A 22,482-nucleotide genomic window follows, 5' to 3' on the forward strand; every position below is an offset into this window, starting at 1 on the left:
TAATTGTTGTTGTTATGTATTTATATTGTGGTAGGTGCAGGTGCCGGCTTCTTACGGATTCAGGGGAACTTAAACCCCCTCTCTGCCCCAGGCTCCGCCCACACCCGTTTCCTTCCCCCAGTTCCCCACCGCTTCTCCCAAGTCCCCACCCTGCCTGTTCCTGCCCCAACTCCACCCCTGCCCCACCTCTTCTTGCCCAGTTCCATCCCCTCCCCTGAGTATGCCCCGTCCTCACTCCTCCCTCTCCTTCCCCGTCCCTCCCTCCCTCCTGCACGCCGCAGAACAGCTGATTGCTATGGGCAGGAGGAGCACTGGGAAGGAGGGAGAGGAGTTGATCAGTAGGGCCGCCGTCAGATGGGAGGCGTGAGGGGACAGGGGAGCTGGCTGCCAGTGGGTGCAAAGCGCCCACAAATTTTTTTCCATGTGTTTTCCAGCACTGGAGCACCCACAGAGTCGGTGCTTATGGAGGTAGGGTCGATCGGCCGCAGCCCCGTTGTCTTAGGCATTGTACACACACATAAGAAAGAGATGGTCCCTGCTCTGAAGAGCATACAGTCTAAGTATAAGGCGACATACAACTGTCCAACATCCACTGGATGCCACAAAGATATGGGGAGAGGATTCACATTTGTTGCAATGTGGATATACTGTAGGCCAGATTTTTCTCTTTGCTACACCTGTTTAAATGCAGAATAATGCTAATGAAGTTACTTACACTGGTATAATGCTGGAGAAGAATCTGCTTCTTTTTCTGTCTCTCTCTCTTTTTTTTTAACCATATTTTGTCTTTTCAAAGAGGATTAAAACAATCACGCCTTGATATACTGTTGACAGCCTATTTTTCAATTTAATTTCAGCAGCTGACCTGAGTAATCTGGATAACCTTGTCAATATGCTGAGCCTCATTGAAGACCGAGTAAATAGCTCAAGAAAGAGATATCGGAGGCATGCGACTGATGATGACTACAACATTGAAGTTCTCCTGGGAGTTGATGACTCAGTTGTGCAGTTCCATGGAAAAGAACATGTACAAAAGTACCTTCTGACCCTGATGAATATCGTAAGTAACTTACTGCTACCTGCGCTGAGACCTCAAAATGAAATTAGTGTAAATTTACTTCACTTTAGCCCTTTGAATAAAACACAGTAGATCATTCTCAGTACAGGAAATAACATAAAAATCCAGGCCGCTTCTACATAAGTATAAAAAAATAAAAAGTGATGGCCAGGAACAGTACTGTCAGTGGGACCATTGCCATGCTTCAAGTTAGGTTTGTGCTTCAGTGCCATGCTGGACCAAGCCTAGAGTCATGGAAGAGTATTTGGAATTCTGGGACTAGCACTGAAAAGCAGTCGTCATGCTTTAGGATGTATGTTCCCTTATGCCATGTTCCCCACAGACAAACTAGATATTATGAGCTATGTTATAATAAGAGATTAGAAACATTGATTGGCTTGTAAATTTATTTTTTAAAGTATTTGATTAAGTCATTTGATATATTGACAGTCACCCGACCATTGGTCCAGACTTTCTTTACTCTGCATTTAAATATATACAGTAAGCTACTTAGTCTTCTGAAATTGATATAATTTGCTCCATTGTTGGCATGTCTGGGTTTGCCTAACTAAATATGTAATCTTTTAGACCCCATCAGTGTAATAGACTGTGCATGGTTTGGTTGTAGGGTTGCCAGGTGTCTGGTTTTTGACCAGAACCCCCAGTTGAAAAGGGACCTGGCAGCTCCGTTCAGGACCGCTGACAGGGCTGTTAAAAGTCTGGTTGGTATGGGGCTGGCAGGCTCCCTACTTAGCTCCGTGTGTCTCCCCAGAAGTGACGACATGTCCTAGGCAGACAGATGGCTGGGGGGCTCTGCACTCTGCCTCTGCCCACAGGCGCTGCCCCCACAGCTCCCATTGGCCGGGAACCACGGCCAATGGGAGCTGCGGGGGCAGCACCTGTGGGCAGAGGCAGCATGCAGTACTGCCTGGCCACGCCTCCACCTAGGAGCCGAGGGACATGCCAGCCACTTCTGGGAGCTACCTGAGATAAGGACTGTCTGCAGCCCGCATTCCCTCCTACACCATGTCCCCCTACCCTAGTCGTCAGCCCCCTCCTGCACCCAGACTCCGTCCCAGAGCCTGCACCCCCTCTCATACCCCTGCCCTAGCCCTGAGTTCACCTTCTGCACTCAAATTCCCTCCTGGAGCCCACACCCCTGCCCAGGCCTGGTAAAAATGAATGAGCGAGTGAGAAATAGAGCAAGCGACAGAGGGAGGGGGATGAAGTGATCGAGGTCGGGGCCTCGGACAAGGAGGGCAGGGGCAAGGCCTCAGGGAAGGAGTGGAGGTGGGGCAAGGGTGTTTGATTTTCTGCGATTAGAAAGTTGACATCCCTATGTGGTAGTGATAAAGATAGACACAAATCTCCATTAAATATAATTGGGTAGAATTTAACAGAAGACACTGCCATATTTAGTCTTTGACTGAAAGAATTTGACTGGTAGGGGTTTAGACTGACCCCAGAGGCTGAATGTCTTGATAGATGACTTTGGGGCACTTTGCAGAATGTGGAAGTTGAAACGTGAATGGAAGCCCAAAACACTCGGAACATTTCTGTCTGGAGCATTTTTTTAAATGTTATTATTTTATGACTATGATTATGAGACTCTTATCTCTGCATGGAGTTTTAAACTGACTGCCCAGATATATAACACTAATCTGACAATCTCATCTGTAATTTTTAGACACTCCTAGTGTATTTTTCCAGTGACATCATGGGACCTCCAACATCTGTCCCCCATCATGCAGTCTTTCTTTCAGCACATTATAGATGTTTAAGGAACTGTTTATTCTGTTTTATAGTCTGGCCAGCACAGAGGTAAATCACTATGGGGAAGGGGACTGGGGAAGACCCGGCTGATGGCTTCTATCCTGTGCCAGGCTCAGCTGCTAGTTTTATCTGGGCTAGGGAGGACAGGACTTCCTCTTTCCCTGCATGGCATCTGGGGCCGGGTCAGACCCACTCCCAGATTTTCCCCCTATCTGTAGGAACCTCTGCAAACTCTTCCCCCAACCCCATACTTACTGCACCCATCGCTCCTTAGCTGCAGGGGGAGAGTTCACTGTACAGGGAGCTGCTCCCCCATTTGCACAGCCCCTGTGCATCCAGACCCCTCATACCCAGACCATCCTGCCGAGCCTCACTCCCCCCCCCCAGACCCAGAACCCTCCCTGATGAGCCCCACTCCCCCTGCAGCTGGACCACCCCGACGAGCCACCTGCACCTCGATCCCCTCCCTATTGAGCCCCAACAGCTGCACCTAGATCCCCACCCCACTGAGCCCCACTCCCCCAGCTCTGGACCCCCCGATAAGTCTTCCACACCAAGACCCCCCAGCTGAGCTCTATTCTCCCCACACCTTGACCTGCCCCACTGGGCCCCAACCACCTTCACCTGGACCCCCCTGCGTAGTCTCATTACCATTGCACCCAGAACCCCCCCAACAAGCTCCTGTGCATCCAGATCCCCCATTGAGCTGCCCGTACCCAGATTGCCCCACACAGAACCCTCTTAACTTTAAAAAAAATAATTAAAAGTGGTTTAGTGATGTTGTATATTAAATCTAGTGATTAAAAACTAATTTTATTCCATCCTAGTTTTCCTTTCAGGCATAACTTACACACACCTGTTCCCCATGTGCATTCTCACATTCTTGCGTAGTTGATTTCTTTATCTGCAATCTTTATCTAATGCTGCCATTAACCCTTATTATTCCTACAGGCTCTATCAAGACAGCCCCTAGATATTGCAAAGTGGGGATACTCTAAATGAATATGTTACAGGAAAATACAGAATCATAGAAGTTAGAAAAGAACTGCTTGTTCCCCTTTTCCAGCTCCTTGCTAATGCTGGATTTTTCTGTCAACATTTTCTGCAGGGTTCTGTGCAATGTGTATCTTAGAATGCTTCTAGGAAGGGTGCTGACATGAATTCCTTAGGCAGACTTTTCAGTAGCAATAGATTGTGCTGTCAGGAAACTTTTTCCTGAGAACCAGCCTAACTATTTTCTTAACTCATCTTTATTCCATTTTTCTTGGTCACAGCTCTTTAGACCACCCCAGAAACTGATCTCCTGCTTGATGTTTGCCAGGGGCTGCAGAGCACCACTGAAAGCATGTGTGTGTGGGAGATTGATTTGCCCCCCCACCACCTGACCCTCCCTCACCCCTTGACCCATGAGCCCCTCCACAAATACCCTCCAAATCTGAGTGAATGGCATTGTGACCTGCTACATGAAGTTGCAGCACCACTCAGGTTTGGCCTAGCAAAAAAAGTGGTTGGCCTGTGGCCCGGGTGCCACCAACCCTCAGTTCTGTGGCCTATGACATTTAAATGCAACCCTTTAAATGCCATGCAAGTCCACCTTTATTTATAATCTAGCCAAGATAGCCATAATTAATTGCTTTATTTCTTTAACAACTTTCTTTAACATCCCCTCAACTCCCCAAAATAATTTTGTTAATACTTTCTCAGAAAAGACAAGAAACTACATACTAAATATTTTGGCCACACCAGATATTGTCAAAAAGGTGACTGAGGGGTGAAGTGAAAGTAGATGCTGCCAAACTATTTGACTGGGTGACAGACTCCAAAGGAAAGGTAATAAGTGAAAGCAAATATATAGTAGAACAATACTCACAGAAAATTTAAAAGGAGAAATGTATTTATGTAGAGTGCCATTAATGTGTGCTGCAATGCAAACTGCAATATACTGTAAAAATTAGCAGAAATATGGCATTAAAATATATTAAGAGGGAAGGTCACTACAGGACAAAGGTGTGGACCCTAGAATTTGTCTCTGTTTGTATAAGAAAGGAAAACTGGCTGTCAAATAATATAAGGAGTTGGACTCAAAATAACATAACAGACTTGGGCTCAATCCTAATCCTGCTGAAATCAGTGGGAGTTTTGCCATTAACTTTCCTGGGAGAAGGCCCAAACTACTGATGTTTAAATAGAAAGGATTGGATACGGAACAAATCAGGAAATGCAGTAATTGAGAATTTGGCATAAAATATCCTTTAGACAAAACATTTCATTCCACAAGCAATAGAAACACTGCATAGAATAAATTTACCCAAACAACCATTCAGGACAAAAAACCAGCTAAGCCACGCCTAGGTTGTGTCTATACTAAAATTGTTATTCACTTTTCCCATTGCAGTGCTATGCCAGTTCCCCACCATCTAGAGCATCAGTGGCAGGAGTTCTGGAGTATATTAACATGGTGTCATAAAATCCAGATCAGCACAGGTGTAGATGACATGGTGGTTGAAATGCTGATTGCTGATATTTTTAAACAGAAGGAATAAAAATGTAATCTGACTCTGATTAAAAAAAAGAATACAAAGAAATAAGACAGACCAAACCTTTTCTTGCTCAATGATATCTCAAATGTGGGCATTATTTACTTATTGTGTTTTTCAGATTAAGAGACAGAGAGATACTCTGCCATCAATACCGATGAGCAAACAACCCACTGAAATAGAACATTATGTGAAACTAAAGATGTGAAACAGGGCAGAAAGCATGTATTGAAAAACATATAACAATTTAACAAGCCTTCAGGACAGTCCCTTTCACGGATCATCGAAGTGCATACACACATGTAGAGTTATGAATATATGTGGTGGTAGCTTCCTCCAATAACAAGCTATAAAGTACGAACTAAAGACCAATGTGAGTCAGGCAAAAGTGTTTACTGTAAGACAAGTGCAGTTGAATTCTCCACGATGAACTGATTCCTGAAGGCTAAATCCCTGTGATAACTCCCCTTACCATAAACATGGAAAGAAGGGAGCCCAAACAAGGTTACTTTTCCCGGCTTTGTTAGGTTATAATGTGTGCAAAGGGCATTAGCAGAAGGGTGTCCCTAATTAACCTTTCTCTGTGCGGTTGGGTGAGGCCCCAATGCCAACCCAATCAAACCAATATTTTTTTCAAGCCCAGTGTAATGACTTATTCAGTAAATCTGTTTTACATTGGCTAAGGTGACAGGTCAATGTCAACACCAAAAGTCCATAAAGGGAGGAAAAACCCAGGGCTGGGGTGTTCAGAATGGCCTGAACAGCTACTCTGATTTTCCCCCCATAATTTGGAAATGAAGTCACAATCCGGCCATAACTAATGGTGATAAATGCCAGAGGATTTTTCACACTTCGGGCTGCAGCTAATCATAGCCTGGCTAAGCTATGAGAGTTTCGGTGGAGTGGAGGAGGCCATTTGCCATGTCATTTTTAGGCTCCAAACATTTCCACATACAAAATCTCTTGTTTCCATTAATGCCTTGGTACCTCCCCACAAAATAGTTTAAGCCTTTTCAGTGCAGTCTTTTAAGCAAATACTGCAGTTTTCACTTTATAGAGCCCCTCAGTAGCAGCCTGGTGCCCTTGCCATTTCTCCTGCACACGGTAGTGTGGTTTCTACCCTGTAGGACATTATCTTGCAAGGTGCGCTCTGTACCTCAAAAGACTGGGTTCACATGTCAGTGACACATTAACTTCAGATTTATTGTTGTAGCAGTTGTGCTGTTGTATACAACAGTATGTAATATTACTATTTATGATGGGGCACCCGACTCCTTGAAGTAAAGCAGAAGTGATTAAATAGTATATTGAAATATCTTCTGACTATGTAGTCTACATGAGGGTGTGAAAGATACTCTTACTTCTCAAGTGAAAACAACAAATGTCAGAGATTCTATTAATCCATCTCCTTTTGCCATGCTTTCTCTATGTCTTGGGGAGGTGTTTAAAGTACACTAGGCAAAACTGATTATCTGGAGAGTCTTATGCTTTATTGTGAAATAGAAATTACATACTACGTGAAAATAGTGGAAGAAGAACTAAGCTTTTAATGGATAGTATAGTAATGATTTTGGCACTTGTGACACCAAGAAAGTGCCATTTGTGCCAAGGGTCCCAAACCATTTCATAATTTGATTACAAAATGCTTTCAAGGTTTAAGCAGTACTTCCAATGGCCATTTCTGCTGGACATGCAAGGGGTTAATCTATGCTTTAAAATCTAGTTCCAGGAGCCATTTTTCTGAACTGGACTTTGAATTTTGGTGATGTGGAGGGTTTCAGCCTCTAGATCCAACTCCTCCACGCTCCAGTTTTGAATATGGGTTCACATCCAAAACTGAAGATACTGTTTTCTGGATGAGATGCAGCCCAAGATGACAGAAATCTAGTTAAAATATCTGATTTCCATCATTTAAAATTGCTGAAGTCTCAGGAGATCAGGTAACCTGGTGAGATTTTTCAACATGTCAGCTCTTAAGAGTCATTACCACCCACCCTGAACCTCTGGGTTAAGTTTCAAGCTCACCTCAGAACTTGACCCTACTCTCAACACCATCTCAAAATTGCCATGGGGGGTATTTTAGAGGTAGGTTCCAAATGTATGTAGGTTTACACAATCTGTCTCCCAGGGCTTAATGGATAAGCAGCTTATGAGATTTCTCCTCCACAGAGTGTTTGTCTCTCCTCAATACTCTCACAAAGTAGTTTTTCAATTTCTGTGCAAATTCTGTGTCTTTTGTTACAATGATTACCCTTGCCCATTGAGGTTCTATTTTCTCTCTTTACCCTAATGTATTTATCTCATTTCCATGCTGAAATCTCGCTTCAGGCATCTCATTTTGTGATGTGGCATGTCTCCTTTTTCCAACTTTTTCGGAAGAATTTGAGTGAAATCTGCATACATTGTTGATTTCAGACTTTATGAAATCTTAGGAGCCTAAGTCCTATTGACTTATAGTGAGACTTAGGCTCCTAAGGGTGAGATTTTAAAAAGTATTTGGGGGCCTAACATTGCAAATAGGCACCTCATGGGATTTTCAGACACGCCTAGGTGCCTAATTCTCATGAAAATAAATCACTGGGAGTTAGGTGCCTTAGAGCTTTTGAAAAATCTCACTAGATACACCTATTTACTTCCTTAGGTTCATAAATACTTTAAAAAAACTGAACATTAGTGGCTTTTGAATATGTTATCCTTTGTCTTTAATAGGATGTACATTATATAGTTATCATATGTGAGAATTTAACTTTTGTAGATTTGGATGATGGAAGGTGAAGATATTCTGATACAGAACAGGAAGTCCTAAATGAGTGGAAAGGGCAGAAAAGTCATCATTTTTAACTGACAAATTGATGAAAGCCTGCAAAGCGTGTCTGATTCAAGCTGTTGGAAAAGATGATGATTGAACCATTTGAAATAATAGTATACTCTGTAAGCAGAATCGTATTTATTAAACTGGGTAGCATTTTTAGGGGAGGGAGGATATTTCAGTAATACTGTACTTAAAGAAAAAGATGTGCATTTTTTAAAAAATCAAATAATCTGTATACATTATTTCAAATAATTTATTTCAACACATACTCTTTAAGTTTGAGCTAATTCTTAATAATTATGCAGCTAGTAATTGTAAGTCTAATACTATACACCTAGATTTTAATTAACAGTATTTAAATTAGAGCTCATGTGTGCTTTAAATGTGTGTTTGGATGTTAACTCATCATTCACGGTATTCTAAGAATCAATACTTTTGAACTGTGGAAAATACAGATTTTGCCTGTGCCTCGGTGATTTATTTTTTTTTTTAGTATCTTTGCTGCTAAATTTCAGCAAAAGTTGTGTGTGCAATTTGACATCTGACAGATATATTGGGAAATGTTTATTGAACTCTTAGAAGTTTCACTCATTTCTATGGTGGCTTTCAGGTGTAATTTTCAACAGTATGAAGGCTGGATTAGATGTGCACTTCCCATTATTGTTAATGCCTATTTTTTTTCCATGAATAAAACTGGTAGCTTATAGTGATGAGCAAACCTCCCAAAGTTCAGATCAAATAAGACGTACAGTCAAAGACTGTGATGTCTAGACAAATTTAGTCAGTTGTTTTGAAGTACTCATTCTCATCATCGCCTCTCAGCAGCAACAGCCTTCCCCATCTTGAAACTCCCAGACAGCTAGTACCAGTCTGACTAGAACATTGGCATTGACCAGATGCTGGTTGACTTTACCCCAGATCTAAACATGAGCCCTGACCACAAAGTTTGCATCCAGATCTGAACTTTCTTTAAGAATGGGGATGTTGTAGTGTTATCATTGTTACTATTGATCATGATTATTGTGGTTATGTGTAAGGGACAATTGAGAATGGGGCGTGCTTCAAAGTGTTTACAGTCTAAATATAGGATTATGGTTCAGGCCTATCTCCATCTAAAGCATGAACCTGACCCATGTCCTTTTCCAGGTTCTGAAATTTCTGATAAAGAACTTCCTCATTCTGTTGAAGAATGGAGATATGAGACTGGCTCGTCCCACTTACAGGGACCTAACAGAGTAAAGCCCCAACCTCACTGAGGCTTCCAGGAATTACAGCAATGTATATGTAAATAGAGAAGAAGGATGGTTTAGTTGTTAGAGCAGTAGCCTGTGACTCCAGCGACCCAGGTTCAATTCCCTTCTCCACCACCGCCGTCCTATGTGACCTTGCGCAAATCACTCAGTCTCCCTGTGACACACTTCCCTTATCTCACAGGGGTGTGTGAGGATAAGTACATTGTGTAAGGACTGTTGAGGGGTGATGATAACATAGTTTGCATGATGGAGGACTGAATAAATGGGTAATTAGGATCAGATTCTGATAGGTATCCAAACTTTTGAAGGCTTTCCTTAACCAAACCTCTGAGGTTCACCTAGTCCTCTTTGTCTAGTGCATTAACATGGCACCGTCATCTTCTCTATGAAAAATAATTAAATGGGTTATTTTACTGTGTTATACTGTGAATAGACTTTGCAATAAGACATTGTGATAGAAAGCTTGAGATCATAATGCAAATTAGACTGCTTCAGTCAAAACTTAGTTTATATTGTTTGGAGAAACATCTCGGTGTAGTTTGTAGGCAAAAGCTGGAGTTCAAAAAAGTCTAAGGAAGGAACAAAGCAATTGGTCTAGCAGCCAGCAAAAAGTCTATAACCTCTCTAAAGCCAAAGTTACTGTCAAAGATGAGATAGGGATCTATAATACTAAGCTAACTAGCTTCTTGCCAAGCCAACACATCTGTGCTGTGGAATGTTTTAAATTTGGATCATAAGCAACTAATTTGGACTTAATTATATCCACGGTGCTCTCACACAAACTGAGGTAAGTCAAAATACTAACCTGGTATTTACATATGGAATGCCAGATTCTCATCTCAATTTTTCAATGTACATTGTCCTATATTTCCAGAATGTCCATCATTGCACATAAGTGTTTGAGCACAATGGTAGATTATTTTTTCAAGAGGCGTGGGGTGCACTTCTTCACATCTGAGTTCAGAATTTGACTTCCAAGTTTTGTCTAGATTGTGCGCTCTCATTATTATTTTTCCTCGTGACACTGAACAAAGACTTGCAGGAGGAAGGGTTCCTTCACAGGGAAAATGAAAAAGTGTCGTTTGGTAATTAGAAGAGGGGCCTGGGAGTCCTGATTCATGAGTTGTGCCCACAGACTTGCTGTGTGACCATGATGGAGTTATTCAGTCTCACTGTCTCTTGGGTTACCCTCCAAGGAAATGTGTGTAATGCTGATGGTGTTGCTTGAAAGAATAGAACAATAATGTGGCTGTTGTGGGAGTGGGATTTTTCTTTTGGGGAGATTTTTGGACTACAAAGATGTTGTGTATTTGGTTGTCATGGTTTTTGTTCCTATGACAACTGAGTTAGATTATTAGGGGGTAGCCCAGCCAGCTTCGGCCGGTTACGCGAGCTCTGTGTCTGTAAATAAATGGTAGTTTTGTTAGCTGTCTGCTATCTGGCCTCAAGTGATTTCTTCCTAAACCGGCTGCCCTCAAGGATATAACAAGTGGCGACGATAGATGGGATTCCGGTGCTGCTCCAGTAACAGAAGGAAGTAGAAGTCAAGGTAAAGAACAAACAAACAAAAAAACTGCTTGTTTGCACTGACTGTGAAAGTGAAACTAAGAATCATGGCTACTCTGACCAGGCCACTGGAACCTTTTGATGAGAATATAGTGCAGTGGCATGTGTATACTGAGCGTTTTGAGCTTTTTGTTATTGCAAATGACATTACAGAGGCAAAGAAGGTGCCAATATTCTTAAGTGTTGTAGGGGCTAAAACCTACTCCCTGCTGCACAGCTTACTACACCCTGTTAAGCCTGAGACTAAATCTTACGGTGATATCGTGGAAATCCTGGGGTCCCATTTTTCCCCCAAACCACTGGTAATTGCTGAAAGATATCGGTTCCACAAAAGAGACCAAAAAGAAGATGAAACAGTTGTACAATTTGTAGCAATTTTTAAAAAGCTAGCAAACACTGTGAATTTAAAGAGCTGTTAAATGATGCCCTGCGTGACAAGTTAGTGTGTGGCCTCTACAGTGAAGCTATATGGAAGCGTCTACTGACAGAGGCTCAGCTTACATTACCGAAGGCTGTTGATATTGCTGTCTCCGTGGAACTGGCTACAAGTGGGGTGCAATACATCGGTGCATCCCCTAGGGTGCAAAAAGTGTCACAAGAACCTACCCACAAAACTGTGCAGAGTCAGGAATGTTACTGCTGTGGTAAGCCAGGTCACCAGGCATCAGAATGCTGGTGTAAGGACCTGATGTGTCGACACTGTGGCAAAAAGGGACACATTGAGTGTGCCTGTAAACAAAAGAAAAAGAGGCCTGTGGTCTGGCTGACAAAAAGAGGAACCCTGCATACCCTAGAGCAGACCCAGGATGATCAAGGTGACACTTCATCGCAAGAGGAAGTGCCACTGCATGTTTTGTCTTTGGCGGTGGGCTCACATGAATACTGGGTAACCCCGTTGTTGGATGGCAAATCTATACGCATGGAACTGGACACCGGTGCAGCCGTCTCGCTGGTCTCCGAGACTGTGTATAAAGAAAAGCTACAGCATCTTCCGCTTAAGGCAACAAAAACTGTTCTGAAGACGTATATGGGAGAAGCTGTGCCCATGTTGGGCACTATTGATGTTAAGGTGGAGCTCAATGGACAGGCTGCTAAATTGCCACTGTTCGTGGTGAGAGGTAACTACCCAGCCTTAATGGGTAGATCTTGGCTTGGGAAGATTCAGCTGAACTGGGCAGAAGTGCACCGGATGACTAAAGAAGAAACCAGTCTAACCCCTATACTAAGGAAACATGCTGCTGTTTTTGGAGAAGATTTGGGAAGTATGAAGGGAATCACTTGGAACACTGAACATTAGACCTGACAGTCCATCAAAATATCTGAAAGCCCGAACTGTGCCATATGCCATCAGGCCAAAAGTTGAAGCAAACCTGGAGCGCCTGGTCACCAATGGAGTCCTAATACCAGTTACCCATAGCTCATGGGCCACTCCTGTCATTCCAATAGTGAAGAAAGATGGCTCTCTCCGGATTTGCAGTGATTTTAAAGTCACTGTCAACCCAGTGTTGTGTGCAGAGCAATACCTGCTTCCCCGCATCGATGACCTCTTCGCAGGCCTGGCTGGGGGACAAAAGTTCAGTAAGATTGATCTGAGTCAAGCATATTTACAGATGCACGTCCCAAGAGCTGTTGACTATTGTGACTCAAAAGGGGCTTTATCGATACTGTCGCCTACTCTTCGGAATAACGTCTGCTCCCGCCCTGTTCCAGAGGGCTATGGACCAGATCTTGTGTGGCTTGTCAGGAGTTCAGTGCTATCTGGATGATATCCTGGTCACTGGAAGGAATGAAGAGGATCACTTAAAGAATTTAGAGGCTACCCTACAAAGACTGGAAGAGTATGGCCTACGAGTTCACAAAGACAAGTGTGAATTCTTCAAGTCCTCTGTTGAATATTTGGGAAACAACATTGATTCTGCAGGTCTTCATAAGGCCCCTGCAAAAGTTAAAGCTATTGTGGAGGCTCCCCCACCTCGAAATGTAAGCCAGCTGCGCTCGTTTCTAGGACTACTGAACTGTTATGGAAAGTTCATCTCACAGTTAGCCACACTGCTAAAACCGCTTCATGAGCTCCTGGGGCAGAACAAGGCCTGGAAGTGGACTGAAGCCTGTGATGTTGCATTTAACAAAGCTAAGGATGCATTGCTAAATTCTGAAATTCTAACGCACTTTGATCCATTCTTACCCTTACAATTGGCCTGCGATGCCTCCCCTTATGGAGTGGGAGCAGTCGTGTCACACATTATGCCTTCGGGAGAAGAGAGACCTATTGCTTTTGCTTCATGCACTCTAAGCAAAGCAGAAACTAACTACACTCAAATCAAACGTGAGGCATTAGAAATGTTTTTGGAATTCGGAAGTTTCATCAGTACCTGTTTGGGCAAAAGTTTACTCTTCTCACAGACCATCAACCTCTGACATCAATTTTTGGACCCTACACAGGCATTCCCCCATTAGCTGCTAGTCGTATGCAACGCTGGGCATTGTTACTTTCAGCACACATATGAAATCAAATATCGGAAATTCACTCTGCACAGCAATGCAGGTGGCCTCTCAAGATTGTCTTTGCCAGCAAACATCAAGATAGTGCCCAAAAGGAAATCTTCTACTTTAAACAGGTAGAGAATACACCCATCACTGGTACTCAGATAAAGAAGGCAACTCGCATTGACCCAATATTGTCCCAAGTTATGGACCTGGTGATGCATGGAAAATCTCGACAAACCTCTCCGGTCTCACCCGACCTTGTTACCTACATGTCTAGGAGGACGGAGTTATCAGTCCAATCTGGAGACGTGTCATTATTCCACCACCACTGAGATCACAAATGTTAGAACAGCTCCATTCCGGTCACTGTGGAATAGTACGTATGAAGGAAATTGCACGAAGCTATTTTTGGTGGCCTGGATTGGACAGTGCTATTGAAGAGAAGGCAAAAGCTTGTATGTCATGTCAGGGTGTGAGGAATGCACCCCAGTGGGCACCCCTACACCCATGGGACTGGCCTGAAAACCCGTGGCAACGTATTCACATTGACTTCGCTGGCCCCCTTGAAGGAAGCATGTTCTTGGTGGCAGTAGATGCCCATTCTAAATGGCCAGAAGTCTCTATTATGCAGTCCACTACTGCAGAGAGTACTATCCAAAAACTACAGGGACTCTTTAGTCATTTCGGTCTGCCAGAACAACTTGTGAGCGACAACGGACCGCAGTTCGTCTCTCAGGAGTTTCAAAATTTTATGAAGGCAAATGGGATACACCACATCACATCAGCACCATATCATCCATCCACCAACGGATTAGCTGAATGATTTGTGCAGACAATGAAACAATGCTTTGAAATCAGGAAGGGGACAACACTCCATTCAAAAGCGTCTGGATACCTTCTTACTTTCCTACAGAAACACACCACATGCTACGACCCAGGCATCCCCGGCCTTTCTAATGATGGGACGACAGCTGCGCACTTGCTTTGATCTGCTGAAACCTTCTGAACCCCGACAAATTGTGCAACATCAGCAGCAATATCAAGTCATCAGACGGGCACCCAGAGCAAAAGACCGAACCTTTAGCCCGGGACAGCCAGTTTTGGCTTGGAATTATACTTCCAGAGCTAAATGGGTTCCTTCCACAATCATCACTCAAACAGGACCTGTTTCCTACACAGTCCGGACTGCAGAGAATCTTACCTGGCAGTGACATGTAGATCAGCTGTTGCCAGGTCATGCCAGTCCTCAGGACACATCTGCAGTTGAGTGGTCTGACTTCACCTCTTCCGGCGAGACACCGAATCACGAATCATGAATCACCTGTTCCTGACTGTTCTCCTCCATTACTGCCGGCGGCTGAGATACCCCTTTGCCCAGCACAAGCTGATACCACCCACTCACCTGTTCATGCTGCAGACCCTGAGCCCATGGTACTTTCGGGTGCAACAACACCAGAAGTTCGCCATAATCCACCTAGAGACAGAAGGCCTCCTCATCGGCTGGATCTTTAGCTAGGGCGAAGCCACGGTTATGGGGCAAAATAATCCCCAGGGTTTAGCCGGGAATGGAGGCAGTCTACCCTCCTTCTCTAATCTAGTGTGTGTTTTATTTAGGGGATGTTCTTATTGGTGGGGAGGAAAATGTTGTGTATTAGGTTGTCATGGTTTTTGTTCCTATGACAACTGAGTTAGATTATTAGGGGATAGCCCAGCCAGCTTCGGCCGGTTAGGCGAGCTTTGTGTCTGTAAATAAATGGTAGTTTTGTTAGCTGTCTGCTGTCTGGCCTCAAGTGATTTCTTCCTAAACCGGCTGCCCCCAAGGATATAACAAAAGATTTGAGTGGCCATGCCCTCCACCATGGTTTCTGCTTGATATTACAAAATTTAAAAAAGACATTAATGCTGTACCAAAATAGGCAATAAATGCATTGCTCCCCAGCCATTCCATGTCTGCTGTTGGCAACAACCATACAACTGAAAAGCCAGATGAATCAGCTGCATCTCAGTGTCCTAAAAATGGCTTGATAGGAGTTTGGATGTCCCACCTGAGGAAGGGCATGGAGTAGAAGGCAACCTCCCCACTGCAACTGATACAGCAGTGACATCTTTAAATCCTGATGTGAGGACCTCAGTAACTCAGCCGGAGGTTAGGGGTCTATTACAGGAATGGGTTGTGGGGGTGAGGTTCTGTGGCCTGCAATGGGCAGGAGGTCTGACTAGATGATCATGAGGGTCCTTTCTGACCGTAAGTCTATGAGTCTATCTAACCTCTCTCTCTCCTTCCCCCCAGGCCTCTGCCCAGAGTTAATGGGTACAGAAAACTTCAGTAATAAGAGGGTTTTGTATCTTTTCAGTGATCATAAAAATGTTTGAGTGAACTGGATGGATCAACAAATTGTGGTAGCTGAAAAGCCAGATGAACAAGCTGCGTCTTGCATTGTGCCCTAAGAATGGCTTAGGTCTGTGAGCTTTGGTATCCTATGTTGCTGATTTAGAATAGGGCTAATAGTCACATTATTTATTACATGACCGTTGCTACTAATTGGTTCGTTGAGATTTCTCTGAAATCAGACGCAGTGACTTTTAATAAAGCAGGCTCCCCATTGCATAACAAGCATTAATAAAGATTCTACACCAGGATACTGCATAAATGAGTCCACCTGTGACTTTTTCCTCACTGTGGTTGCTTTTATTAAGAGTGGCCTAATATAGAAAACCACTCACAGTTTTTGGCAGATCCTGTCAAATTTACTTCTGATAACACCTTCAAAAGTACAGGGCTGCTATTATTATTTGGATCGTAATAATGCCCAAAAGCCCCAGTCATGATCGGGGCCCCATTGTGGCAGGCACTTTAAAAACACATTAATGTTTCTCAAACCTAATATACACAAAGTATAATGCATCCCTCACAGCTAGGGTTACCATATGTCCAGGTTTTCCAGGAGATTTCCTCTGATCCTCTGTCCAGGCGGATTTTTCTAATTAGAGGAAATGTCCAGGATTTTTCTGAAGCAGAGGTAGCAGCTCAGAAGGAGCTGGTTCTGCATCCCAATGGGTCCCTCCCTGCACCCGCAGCTGCCAGATCCTGCCCACCCAAGTCCTGGTTCCCAGACTGGGATGGGGAGAGGCAGGGAGGTGCTAATTGATGTCTGGCACTGTGTCCTGGGCCTGCACCACGTGCCCTGCCACTGTGACAGGGAGCGACACTGCCCCCCACCTCAAGAGTGAGGCCCTCTGGCACCCTTCAGGTGTACCCCTCCCAGTACACATACACCCCTCAGCACCTCCCAAATACTCCCTCCAAGTCCACAACACCCCTCCAGCACACCCCAAATACCCCGTCAGCACCCTCCAACTGTATTCCCCTCCAGCAGTGTCTTCTTTTGGAAAGATGTTAACCCTACTCACAACTGCATGGCTTGTTTGCATTGTACTTGGTTACAGTGTCGGGTTCAAGTTTGCTTAAGAGAAACTGAAAAAAGTGGGGGAGATTCGGATGCAAAAATAAACACAGTCAATATATCTCATGTAGTGCACCAACTTGTGTCAGCCTAACTTTCAAGTGAAACATTCTTTATCCCCAGTACAGAGCACAAGGCTTGCATTTAGATAGAACAGCATAGTTTTTAATTAAAACACCATGAAAATAAACCATGGAATTAAATTACAGGAAAAAAATGGTCTGTGATCTACAATAGTTTTGCCAACCCCCAAAAATACTTTTCCAAACCTTTAACTCTTTTAGATTCCCTCAGCCCTACTTGTCATCCTCTGTAAATGCTGAATCACCATGTGACATCTCCAGGGCCGATGCTTCCATTTAGGTAACCTAGGCAGTCACCTAAGGCGCCAGGATTTGGGAAGGTGGCAGACTGCTCCGGTGGACCTCCCGCAGGCGTGCCTGCGGACGGTCCACTGGTCCCGCGGCTCCGGTAGAGCATCTGCAGACACGCCTGCGGGAGGTCCACCGGAGCCACGGGACCGGCGAGCCAGCCCTGCGCCTAGGGCACCAAAAACCCTGGCGCCGCTACTGGACATCTCATGAGATTTGATGCAAAATCTGCCCTTCCCAGAGTGCAGGAGCTGCAGTTCTGAGAGCCTTTTTGTGTGCTCTGCTTTCCTGTGCACCAGCATAACATTAGAATCTGACCCTCATGGGTTAAGGATAAACAGGAAGCGCCGTTCTGATGTCTCTTAGAGCGGTATAAACCAGGGCATCCCCACTGAAGTAACTGGAGTTACACTGCTGAATAATTAGGATGAAATCAGAAGCAGCGCTACATCCCTTACTCTAGACGCATGCATTTTTTTGTATCGGGCTATCTGTACATTGAAGTAAATAGATCTGCTTGTAATGCAGTAGTTCTATGTTTGAGGAAAAACACCACAAATCTGGAGCTTTAAAATTCCATAGTTCTACTGGTAATTTTATGTTTCAAAGTGTAATTCTCATGCACATTTGAGCACATCTATTTGAGAGCTCAGTCACTTGGATCTCCTTTCTTTAACAGTACATTGAAACAAACAGATGCCATTCACATCCCACGTTGAAATAAGTGTGAATCTATTTCAGTGTGTTGTCATATGCTGTCCCCCCCATTTTAAATAACCAAGGAAATGCAAAGCAAAGAAATGATTAATAGTAGAGCTAGTCAGGAAATTTGTCAGAATATTTTTCCTTTGGAAAATGCCCATTTTGTCAAAATCAAAACTTTCCGTGGGAATGCATAGATTTTGATGAAATTTTATTTAAAAAAAAGTTTCAACCTTATTGGAATGGATCATTTTAATTTTTTTTGGAAGTAACTTATTGTTTTAAAATTTATTTTATATTCCATTTAAAATGATAATAAAATATAACATTAAAAGAATCAAAATCTGACTCTCAATCTGTTTCCATTGCAAAGAGGTACTTCATACAGCCACAGTTTCGCCCAGCGAAAGAGACGTAGGGTCCAGCTCCCACAGAAGGAGTATTGCATTGGAGCTGAATCAATCCCTAGATGTGACGTTAGGATCCAGGGCTTTGATTTGGCCCTATGTCTGAGAGAAAACCTACTACACAGATGTCAAGGAACCTTTACAATGTTTATGCTTTTTTATTCATTCACAAAATGTGTTTGTTAGATGTCAGTTGGGTGAACTGGATAACAATGTTTCAATGCCGTTCTGTTAATGTTTCCCTGCCAAGTTTTAATTTGGCATGTGGTAATGATACAGTTGATGTATTGCTTCACTATTGTTAAAAAAGGCTGAGGTTAAGTTCTGAAGGCTAATGAGAAAGGAATGTGTAAGAATTGGGGTTATGGCTCATGAACTAATAAAACACTTAGTTACATGTCACACTTATTATTTCCTATACACAGAAGATTTTATTCAGTGTTTATTTTATGTATATTTAAGTTACTGCAAATTTCAGCTTGTTATCAGTGAGCCTATATTCTTATCCCAATGCACATAGAATCAGGCAAATTAGCATCCCTGCATCAAGATGACAATTCCCTTGAGTGTGTGGGGTATCTAGTAAAGAACACAATGAAATGTCCTTGTTGGCACAAAGCTTTCCTTTAAGCACATAATTTATTTTAAATAAAAGTGTATATGTAAATCCTTCAGTATGTTAATCTGCCTTTTCAAAAGTCCCTGAGAGGAAAGGTAAAGATATTTCAAATATAGGAGCCTAAAGTTAGGATTCTAAATTCACGTTTAGGCACCTAAATAGTTGGCCTAATTTTCAAAAGCACCAAGGACTAAGTAGCTGTCACTGCCTTTGTTGGGAACTGCAGGTGCTCACTACTTTTGAAAATCAGGCCGATATTTAGATGCCCAAATGTGAATTTAGAAGCAAATTTAGGCTCATATTTTTGAAAATCTATATCAAATGTATTCAGATACATTCAGGTAACAGTCAAAGACATTGTTGTAAAGTAGACAGTACATGATATTTAGAGAGAGATCAGAAGTGAGTTATATTTGATATGGTCCCTTTTGGACTAAGGTATATTGAAAAAATAGGAGTGTATTGATCTTGTTTTTAATAAACAACTCTGCAGAAGCTTAATAACTTATCCCAGTGAATGTGTTTCTTATGTCAGAAACAAACCATGAAATCTGAGCGATTCTTTGTCTCACACATAAAATAGTCCACTTTTGGCCCATGATGTACTAGGGGTGCTAATGATCTGAGGGGAAGGGAGCAGGGAATATATTTGCCTTGCAGATATTTATTTATCTACTTATTCTAATTTGTAAAGCAAAAAACCAAACATATTTATAAGACCCTGAGTTGGCCTTCTTTCACTCCTCTCATCATAGATGACCCCAATCAGCTCTTTTAATAGCTAATATTTTGCCCAACTTGCTTAGAGTATTATTTTTTCTGTATTCCTTGGATTTCTGTATTTCATTCTCCATTATAATATTCATAGTGTTGTCTTCAGTGTTCTTAGAATAGTTTGTCTGTGTGTATGTGTGATTATGTATATATGTATAATACAACCCCCCCATTTTTCTATGTTAGTATTTTACAGATTTTGTTATGCTTGTATAGTTTGAAATTAATCAATTTTGACATAATAAAAACAACCCATGTGGTTGACTGTTTCATAAGGATATCACCCTGAGAGTATTTTAATAATTTAGTCCATGGTTTAGGGAAGCACTTTATGCACCTGATTAAGTTTCACTGACTTTAGTGGGTTCCTGAACAAAGACAAGTTCCTGATTTGACGCCTATATGAAACCTTTATGGTAGAGCCTTGTAGTTCACAGAGAGAAAGTTCTTTCAGTTAGTGAAAATGCCCCTTTTTTACAAATGAGTATGGTTGATCTGTATCTTAAAGACACAACATATAAAAAGTTTGTGTTTTATAATTGCTACTGTGATTACTTATTGACAGAATCATTATTAAAAATATCCACACTCTTTTGCAGGTGAATGAAATCTACCATGATGAGTCCTTAGGTGCCCACATTAATGTTGTTTTGGTGAGGATAATCATGCTGAGCCATGGGAAAGTAAGTAATTTTAATAATGGAACTAGATGTTCCCAGGATTCTTTTAATGAACTGTGTAATTCATTTGTGACACATACTACTCTGTTTTAATGGGTTCATTGTCCGTGTGTCTATTAATATAGCATTAATGTATAATATGTAATTTACATCTACACTTGTTTATTATATGAAATGCATGCTGACAAGTAACTGTAACATAAAATTTCCTGTTGTGTTTTCTCTTATTATGTCACTTTAAGTTACCACTTTGCTTTCGCAGTATTATTTCAAGTTTGTTTTAGATAACTTGTGGCAAATTTTATGGGTAATGACCCTTTTGGCACTAGAGGGGGTGTCATATATACTGTGTATGTTATACATGCATAAGCAGTAACACATGACATTGTGTACAGTTATATTACCATATATAAGCGTATTGTGGGCTCCATTTTGCTGAGCACAATGGTTCTGATCCAGAAAATCCCTTAAGCTTGTGCTTAACTAAAGTTGGATGACACGTTTAAAGTTAAGCATTTGCTTTGCTGGATTTGGGCCAGAGTGCTTTGCACTTTGCAGAATCAAATCAAAATTAAATATTACAAGTTTTTATTTTTACTTTTTACTATTCTGTTGCTGTTTCTGTGGAATGAGTCAGTTTACAGGCAACACTCCTGTAAAGAACATTGGAATGAGGAGTAATTTTGAAAGTGGGATTACTTTACAGCCTTTAGTATTTTTATCCCAGTTTTGCCTGAACAACTTCTAATTCTTTGGAGATTGGAGGAGAGTTATAAGTGTGTTTATAACATTCAATGAATGAGGACAAGCCCTACCAATACCTCTTAGGTATAGCAGCACCTCAACTATTCAAGTGAAAATATTTTTGTGATCTAGCTTGCCTTTTTGTGACTACAGTTACTGGCATTTGGACATTCATGAACTGTACCTGATTTGCAGAGACAGCTAAGTATTTAGACATGCAAGTGGCCTAAATGGTATCCATAAACAATAGAGCAGGAATTCTCAAACTGGGGGTCAGGCCCCCTTAGGGGGTCATGAGGTTATTACATGGGGGATCGTGAGCTGTCAGCCTCCACCCCAAACCCACCTTTTCCTCAAGCATTTATAATGGCGTTAAATATATTTAGAAGTGTTTTTAATTGATAAGGGGGGTCACACTCAGAGGTTTGCTATGTGAAAGGGGTCACCAGTCCAAAAGTTTGAGAACCGCTGCAATAGAGAGTCAGGTCAGTTGGTATAAATTGGTGTAGCTCCAGTGAAGTGAACAGACTTATACTGAGTTGCAGTAGCTGAAGATCTGGCACAACATCAGCTCTTTGCTGAGAGTCAGGAGGCCCTGAGTTCTAATCCGGGCTCTGCCACTGACTAACCATGGGGCCTTGGATTAGTCAATTGACCTTTCTGTCTGAGCTTCCTCATATGTAAATTGAGGATAGTAATACTTTCTTGCCCACCTCACAGGGTGATGTGCTTTGGCGATATAAAGTGATATATAAATGCTAAGATAAGGAGTAGAATGTGGGGGGAGTGTTTTGTATCTGCCATACTATGGCCCAGCATTCATAGTGTGTATATTTAGAAAGTTGGGTTATAATAGGGGAAATAACTTAATAATTGGTATACAGATAATAACTGAGAGAGTGTAAACAGGCTAATAATTCTCAGCTTGGGGTGGTAGCAGATACCCACGCAGCTGGAACCTTTATCAATCAATCAGTTGCCTTGTTTTATAATTCCCATTTATTAAATGCATGCATTGCTATGTCTATCTCTGTATAATTATACAATCTATAATACTCTGATATCTTGTAACTTCTGCTGGTTTATCTGCTGAAATACAGTAAGTACAGTAGATCCCAATTCCACTTCCAGATTCTTGTTTGCGTTCCAAGGAGAGAGTGGATTGTTTTTCAAGAAGGAAAGAGGGAAAAAATCTAAACAAAAAATATTGTTCCTTAATAATTTGCATCTCACTGA

General features: G+C 42.3%; 1 protein-coding gene across 3 annotated transcripts in view; it reads left to right on the forward strand.

Moving 5' to 3' along the window:
* The window catches only part of ADAMTS2 (ADAM metallopeptidase with thrombospondin type 1 motif 2), a 402,877-nt gene that overhangs the window by 312,597 nt on the left and 67,798 nt on the right, over nucleotides 1-22,482 (forward strand). For all 3 annotated transcript variants that reach the window (XM_030573537.1, XM_030573536.1, XM_030573538.1), the window contains 2 exons: nucleotides 858-1,060; nucleotides 20,422-20,505. In XM_030573537.1, the coding sequence (XP_030429397.1) occupies nucleotides 858-1,060; nucleotides 20,422-20,505 (287 nt within the window). The remainder of the gene's footprint in view (nucleotides 1-857; nucleotides 1,061-20,421; nucleotides 20,506-22,482) is intronic.

This window comes from Gopherus evgoodei, chromosome 8 (assembly GCF_007399415.2).
Source record: "Gopherus evgoodei ecotype Sinaloan lineage chromosome 8, rGopEvg1_v1.p, whole genome shotgun sequence".
In the NCBI taxonomy this organism is placed as follows: Eukaryota; Metazoa; Chordata; order Testudines; family Testudinidae; genus Gopherus; species Gopherus evgoodei.